We start from the raw sequence: 8,139 nt of genomic DNA on the forward strand, positions 1-8,139 counted from the left end.
CATTGATGAGAGAGAGAGAAGCATCAACATCCATCGGCTGCCTCCAGCACACCACCTACCTTGGATTGAGCCCAAAACCCAGGCATGTGCCCTGACCAGGAATCAAACCAGTGCCTTCTTGGTGCATAGATCGATGCTCAAACACTAAGCCACACCGGCCAGGCAGAGACTATCACTTTTAAATCATTTAAATTGGCCCTGTCCAGTTTGGCTCAGGGGTTAGATTGTCAGCCCACGGACTATAGAGTCGAGGGTTCGATTCCGATCAAGGGCATGTACTTGCCCCGGCCCTGGTCAGGGTTATGCCCTGTTGGTTGTGCGGAGGGGCAACCAGTCAATGTGTCTCTCTCACTTCGATGTTTCTATCTTCTGCTCCCTCCCACTCTATCTGAAGATAAATGGAAAAATATCCTCGGGTGAGGATTTAAAAAAAAAATCATTTAAATTGAATTAAATTTAAACAAATCATTTAAGTTAAATTTAACTTTAAATTTAAATGAGTGATTTAAATTAAAATTATGATACGCCTTTTAGCCTTCTTCCAAATCTTCCAAAATATTTGTGTGAATATGTATATGTGTGTATATATACATAGTTGTACATACAAATCTGGGTGTATGTGTTATGGGCATGAATTTTAGTTCAGAATACTAAGGAGCAACAAAGGTCACTCTCCTTCCCTCCCCGCCCCCCAAATCGAATTTAATCTGCTCCAGGTCTCTGTTCAGGCTAGAGGAAAAGTAAATGGCAGTCATTTTAGGGGGTGCCTCTTGGGGTCTCATTAATTCAGTAGATTGAAGGAAGTGCATTGGATGGTTCGGTATTTACTGGTCACCAGGGTTCTGCTTAGGTCGGCTCACATGTTGCCGAAGTCTGGGCTGCACTGGCCACACGGGGACGGGGATCTCGGCCAGTGCTGACAGCCCGGTGCCTGCCTGGGGAGGGAATAGGAAAAAGACCCGTTCCTCCCAGATGCTGGCATTGGCCCACTTCTGTGTCTCCCAACCCCCTTCCCCACCCACACCCCTTCTCTGTCCCCTCTTACGGCGAGTGTGTCTTCTGGTGCCTAGTACAGTCTGCTTCTGTCCTTAAACAGAAGTCCCCAACGATGCCCTGAGGGAGTGAAGTGTAAAGACTGGCCAGCCCCTGGGAGAAAGGGTGGGGAGGACCTCTCATTTCTCCAGCCTTCTACACCACCTGGAAAACAGACAGTATCACCGCAGATTCTCCTGCCAGAAGTATTTCATCCCGTCTTTTATAAACAGGGGAACCAAGCTGAACCATCTACTCTAAGACTACAAACATCAGAGCACAGCATGAGGTTATGGGGCTACTTGGACAGCTGATGCGAGGTTGACACTTTCCTACTCGGTTTAAGAAACAAGCCTTCTGAAGGTTCCGCTTGGAATCTATCAGATTCCCAGGCTTTTTGTATGAACAGAGTTTGACGTCAGTGATAAATAGAAACCCCCAAATAAAAATATCGAGTGTATTTAAATAAGCATCCTGGCCACTTCCCCTCCCTAGCTTATAAATTTACTTTATTGTGTTTTTAGTTTGGCATGTATTCCATGAAATGGGAAAACCACTGCCTTGTTCCTGCCAGAGGGGAGGTTTCCCTGGTTCACTCACAAGCACCCAGAGGCACAGAGAACCAGCGCAGCTCACTCTTTAGATAAAGGAAGGATGGGTATCTCGAGTTGAAATCATGATTCCGCAGAGAAACGAAGATCAGCATGGAAACATGGGCAAGAAAAACACCTGACTCTAGTGCCGGCCCTATTTTGCCCATGGGACCCGTAGATAAAGCTCCCACGGAAAGATGCAAGAAGGAAGGGAACCTCGGTGTTCCTCTATCAGTGATGGCTTCCGATCTTGATCCAAAAATTTGCTTGAAGGCCAAATGGCTCCTCTCTGGTATCAGGGTTTGCCTGTTTGCCTAGGAGCGTATAACTTTGGAAACCAATGGCAGTTGCTAGGTCAGAGTTGGCCTCAAGCGTCATGCCCTCCGGGTGACCGTATCCACGCAGCCCTGGGGGAAAGAGCGAGGCATGGACCCTAGCTCCAGGCATACACTGAAATTGCATTTCAGTTCCCAAGAAATTTTTATTTTTCCCAGTAAATGAAAAACGGGGGCAATAAATACAACATTTTAAAGAATGTCAGCTCTGTGAGGGGGTTCTGTTTGCTATTTACTTTTCTAAATTGGTCACAGCTTGATAGAAAGAAATCTAAATTTCTTTTTAATGCCTTTTAAAATTAGATTCAACTCTATTACTTTGAACAGCTTTCCCAGGGTGTTTCCACTGCTGAGGATGACTTGGTTTATAACAATCAGATTTATCTTTACTTTTTCTTATAAAGGACAAATTGGTTTTGAATTATTACAACTCCAAGGGAATGTTTGCAATTACTTGTCTTAAAACGCCAATAAAACATTCATTTCCCAGAGTTTAAGTCTGTCTGAGATCTGTAGCAAAGGAAATGAACACAGGTCCCAGTTACGGATGGGCAGAGAGCATTAACCCTTGGCCACCACCAGTCACACCCTCTCTGACCACAGGGGCACTGTGGCCCGAGGGGTTAGCATCAGGAACCCCTAATCCAAGGACCACCATGAGAATAGACTCCTTAAAAACACATTAAGCGCCCTGGCCGGTTTGGCTCAGCAGTTAGAGTGTCGGCCTGTAGACCAGAGTGTCCCGGATTCAGTTCCTGCTAAGGGCATGTACCTCGGTTGCGATACGTCCCTGGTCCAGTTGGGGTTGTGCGGGTGGCAGTCAATATGTCTCTTCTCACATAGATGTTTTTCTCTCTCTCTTTCTCCCTCTCTCCCTCCCACTCTATCTGAGGATAAATGCAAAGATGTCCTTGGGTGAGGATAAAAACAACAAAACAAAACCAAAAAACACATAGCAATAAAGACTATCAATGTGGGTTTGACTGTGAAGGAAGTAGCCATACTCAGAATTATACACCTGGAGCCAAGAGCTAGAATCAGATATTTTACATGGATATCAGGGTTCTTCAACAACCACTTCAAAGAGAGTGATGTGTTGGGCCTGAGATCATATAAGCATGTGGCAATGGTCCTCTGCTGTACCCAATGAGAAATCAGCTCAGGGTGCCTCCACCCCCAGCAGTTGACAAGCATGTGCAAGCACACACACACACACACACACACACACACACACACACCACATTTCTCTCTTTGTTGCTTTATTGTCAAAATATCATTCTAAACAGAAAAATAAGCAAAGGTATGGAAGACGCTGGGAAAGTAGAGGGGAGGCCCTGGCTGAAACCTGACCCAAACAGAGTGTCCCCTCCACCCCACTGAACAGCATTTCCAGAATCATGATGGAAAAATGCAGTCAGTACAGAAAGGAATCCCTGATTCTACTGAGCAAATGCGTCTTTGTCATAATTTCTCTGGATATAATAAAATAACCACATTTTAATCTTTCCTTAAATTTTTGACCTGGAAGTATTTATTCGTAACCCATATGCTTTTTAAGGATGCTTGAAGGGGATGACTCTGTACTTTGTCATAGGTATGTCTCCAAGCTACCTGAGTGTGTATTGGTTGCATAGTTAGGGACCACTGGGTAAAGCAGGCTAATCTTCCCAATGCAACAGTTCGGAAAAGTGTGTTCAAGTGCTACTTCTAAAAGGGTATTTTGTAACACTATAGACTTCAGACTTTTGCCTCAAAACTAGAGTTTCAAATTCTAAGCTCTAATTTGAAGTATTTGGGTGTGTGTGTTTTCATTTCTAATATGCTAGCTCTGGGGTCCGGAGCCCGTCAGTCAGGAGGAGTTGGTTCCTAACTTGAGGTGATTGCCTTTGCTCCAGACCCCCCCCACTAGAGCCTCTCCGGTCTCCTTCCTCTCACACCTCCCCATGTTCCTCCGTGTTCTGTGCCCCCTGCACAGCTCTTATCCCTCCACCCTCACTTCTGCTCCCTAGGGTTCAAACTAGTTTCCGAGAGAAACCTGTAGTTCTTAGTGAAGGTTTGTCCGTATGACTTGGAGGAAGGGAGGAGACCCCATCTTGAACCACTGCTCCAGGTTTCGTTAATTGACAGGATCACCTTTGAAATGGGCCCATTGTGCATTACCATTGGCTGTGGCACGGTAGAATCTTCTGTGTGGAGAAAAATGTCCATGTTATGGGGAATAGTTAAAATGACGAGCTCTTTCCAGCATCTAAGCACAATTTACAAACTCTCTGAAAGCTGCCAGGGCTCTCAAGATCCACGAGAGCGCGACTCACTGGTGCATTTTCTTAGCATAGGCTCCCGGCACCCTCTGGGAGAGGAGCAAGCATATCCTGACACCAGACAGTGAGCTCCGCATCCAAGGAGAATGAGTTGAGACATAGAAGAAGTTATTACATCTAAGATCCCATGTTCTGTCTTACAGCACTGTCTTTGGAAGGCAAGAAATGAACATGTGGAATGCCCCTGAATAAGGCAGGTATGGGGGAGACCTGCTTTGGAAACTAAAAACATCCCACTAGAAATACATTCTTTCAGCGTGCTCACCCTGCTTTAAGGGAGGCCACAACACTCAAGAACCAGCAGCGCCCTTCCCCCAGCTCCACTTTCCTTTCCTTGCTTCCCCCAGGTCCGGTTTTGAGCTGTGTCACTCCAAGGGGGACACACGTTCTGTTATGTGTCTGCCACAACCAGGACGTCTTCGTCCACTAAAAGAGCAGGACCTGTCTGTAACCTCTCCAAAGGCTGGAGTTTTGAAGAATCAGCAAGTGGCTTGAGGTTGAAAACTACCAGACAGAGACTTTACCCAGACACCTCCCAGTACCTTCCCCAGGCATCCTGCCCCAACCACAGTGCTGGGATTTTCCTTCCCACGCTGAGAACAGTGCAGATGTGTTACTTCCCTGGACCCGCATCCCTGGATTGGCAGCACTCTCATTTCAGCAGCATCTTCAGCCCAGAGCCACACGTTGCTGGGCCAGAATACGGCAGGGTCCTTATTTCGGTGAGATCATAATCAAGAGAGTTAAAAGAGGGCAGTTAGAACATGGTAAATCCCTGAAAGGTGTCCGAACCTCCTGAGAGCAGTACCCTTGCTTGTACTCTCATACCCCCACGTGTACCCTGAGTCTAGCCTGGCAGCTGGCGCATGGTAGGAACTCCCTCAATATCTGGAGAGAGGAGAGCTAGAGAGAAGAAATGGAAGAAGAGGGGGAAGCGAAATCAAACAGAGGACTGAGGCGGCCGTCCCACAGAAAGAGTGGTGTGCTCTGGCTAAATCTAGGCCTTCTGGTGACAAGTCCGCCTACTAACAGGGAGTGTCGTTTGGGTACTCTGAGTGCAGGTTTTCATTCTTTGAACCAGAACCCCATGTTTTAATAGGTGGGATTTATAGATGTGCTCTCGGTAAAGCTCAGAAGGAGACCCCCAAAGTGGCCAGGCCCCTGCTAGGGTTATCAGTGGACGTGTAGTGCATGCTGTGGACCAGGTTAGACTAGCCCTCGAAGTCGCTGGCTGGGCTGTGGAAATATGAGGTCCATGCCGAGATGAGTCAGCAAATTAGAGTATTTGAAAAACTGTCATTTAAATTCAAGCCTTTTCTTCTTTCCAATTTTGGTCACTGAGAATGTCATTTGATATCCAAAAATGAAATCAAGGACCAGCAAATTATCTGAATAATTCATGCCGGAATTACCCAAATCCTTTTGTTCTTCTGAATAACGGTAATTAAGGACGAGGTAATTGAAGGGTTTAGGGATGCTTGAATTAGCCTGATGTTATTCGGATAAATGTCTGAAATTAACATTTTACTTGGTATACATTCAGCTCTAATCACTCTGCATTTGTCCTGCAGAAAGTGTTCTTTCTAGAGTTTTTGGCCAGAGCGTCCCTTATATTAAAGCACAAATACTAACCTGTCCATTCACCTTCCTGTTTCTGAAATGTTAATTGGCATTTTGTCTGTTATAATTTCCTGTACCATTTCCCTTAGTCATTCAGGTTTATGCCTTTTGTATGTCTTTACTTTTTCAATGCCATGCTATGTTGTAAGACGGGAGTGATAAATGTGTGAATTTAATCTACTGTGTTCAATTGTAACTCCTTAGAATGTCTTTTAACCAACTGGGTCTTTCTTTCACCTTCTCCGTCTCTTACCCATGGACATCTCTCCCAAGTTCTATTCAGAGGAATATATGAAATTAAGAATTCTAACTTTCAGATTGTGGCAATAATCTACATTTACTAAAACACTAAGAATAGACGACATGGTCTTTGTAAGCGAGCATGATTTTGAAGCCATAAAACCATACTTTGGGTTCTCCATGTATCTAAATATGCCCTAATGCTAGCAAGGACCTTTATCAGAAAGTTTGTTTTTACCTGTTGTAGAAACAAGAAGGAATTTAGTAATGTGGCAGCTTGCTCCCCCTCGGGAGATACAGCTCCTCTCTGGAAGGGTTTGTACCCAGAATGGGACTCAGCCTGTGAAAATGAATGCATCCACCCAGAGGGAAATTCACTTAAGAAAAACAAAGCTGTTCCGGGGTTTGTGCTTGTACTTCTTTCCACAGACTTACTTAGGTATCGAGCATTGAGGGGAAAACAGCATTATTGTTCCCTAGTTTCTTTTTTTCCCCTATAGATTTACCTACTTGTGGCCTTCTCACATATACTACCCAGTAGCCACACACCCAAAGCAAAAGCACCTTCTTTAAACTATTAATCACTATTAAGCTTATTGGAGAATGAAAGGTGTCACCGGCGAATCCATGGAAATAAAGTATAAATCTTTCATGCGTCCGCTAGGCCAGTAGTGCTGCACTTTCTGTTTTGTTTGTGATCAAATTCACCGGACTGTAGAAAGTTGCCTGGATTCCGATCAGCAGCTGGACTTGAGAATTAAAAAGTGTTCACTCCATGTGTGTTGTGACATGGCTCTTTTATTTTTCCAAGAGTGGTTTATGTGAAAAGAGAATAATTTGCCTACTGGAATGAAGTGTTCTTCAGTGTGGTCTGTGTGAGGATAATTTCCATTTTTGGTGAACGGTTTAGTGGTATTGTCTTGTAACTTGACCATAGTTTTATCTAATTTTGGCCTTGTGGTCTCTCTTCTGCTTAGGCATAATGACATCAATAGAAAAATGAAGAAATCCTACAGCATAAAGCACATGGCTGAGCCAGAGTCAAAAGAACTCTTCTTGTAAATCACTTTTTTACTCTCTCTTATTGCTGCCCTTTGGACACCATTGGAAACTGGACTCCTTGGAAATAGAACCCTGGGAACAATGCCTCACCAGCAGAACGGAATATCAGGATGCCTTAAATTTATAGTAGTAAACTATCTAAGACACATTTGGGGGTGATATTTGTATATATAACTTGTGTTTAAAGAAATGCTGTTTAAAAGCGTGACGGAGCAAATGTATGTTTTGAAGATTGGATTGATCCGACCTACCCACAGACACTCACCAAGCCTTTGACACTGTTCTGTACATCAGTTGCATGAGTGTTTGCCAATGTGGATTGAACTCCTCTTTCCCCATAATATGAGCAGTTTGGGCTTGGCATCTCCATGAGACCAGGCCAGTGGTATCGCTTTTCTGTCATTTCTACTTTTTGTATAAAGGAAATAAAACAATGTTAACAGCCACCTATAAGCTTGGGACACCTACTTCCTAATAAATCTGTGATGTTCTGATTTCTAAGGGACTTTGAGAGTATTTTGATGGCTGCTCTTTTATTTCAGGAACAAACTGCCCAGCTGAGCTGTTTTCCCACAGGGATCAAATAAAACATTCTAGTTTTCATTAAGTACTAAAGGATCAGACAAGTATATAAAATAAGTCAATTCCTCTGTCTTCCCAAATGGCAGCGTTGACGTGAGAAAATACTAATGACAGCTGAGGATTTAGCCCCTTCTTGGGTCACTTTGTTCTGCCTGTAGCACGTTATGAGGACCGTCTAATCCCTTTAGGAGACAGTGCGGAGCCTGGGCTTATAACAGCCCTATTGATGGAGCTTTTTCAATTCATGTAAGCAGTAAGTTCCATGAGGTTTCATCCTAATCATGTCAAAATCGATTCTGTTGAAACTTCAAGAGTTTTACTTTCAAAGTGTTGGCAGAGCCTGCCGATAGGAGG

The 8,139-nt window shown here is 44.3% G+C and overlaps 1 protein-coding gene across 8 annotated transcripts in view; it reads left to right on the plus strand.

Annotated features, from left to right (window-relative positions):
• LOC118641699 (synuclein alpha interacting protein) overlaps positions 1-7,813 on the plus strand; it is a 149,648-nt gene extending 141,835 nt beyond the window's left edge. For 4 of the 8 annotated variants that reach the window (XM_036279158.1, XM_036279152.1, XM_036279159.1 and 1 more), the window contains one exon: positions 7,119-7,649. In XM_036279158.1, the coding sequence (XP_036135051.1) occupies positions 7,119-7,203 (85 nt within the window). In that variant the 3' untranslated portion in view covers positions 7,204-7,649. Of the gene's footprint in view, positions 1-7,118 lie in introns of all 8 variants that reach the window. The other 4 variants (XM_036279160.1, XM_036279157.1, XM_036279156.1 and 1 more) reach the window with 2 other exon arrangements.
• Positions 7,814-8,139: the final 326 nt, after the last annotated feature.

This window comes from Molossus molossus, unplaced genomic scaffold (assembly GCF_014108415.1).
Source record: "Molossus molossus isolate mMolMol1 unplaced genomic scaffold, mMolMol1.p scaffold_m16_p_3, whole genome shotgun sequence".
Classification (NCBI taxonomy): domain Eukaryota; kingdom Metazoa; phylum Chordata; class Mammalia; order Chiroptera; family Molossidae; genus Molossus; species Molossus molossus.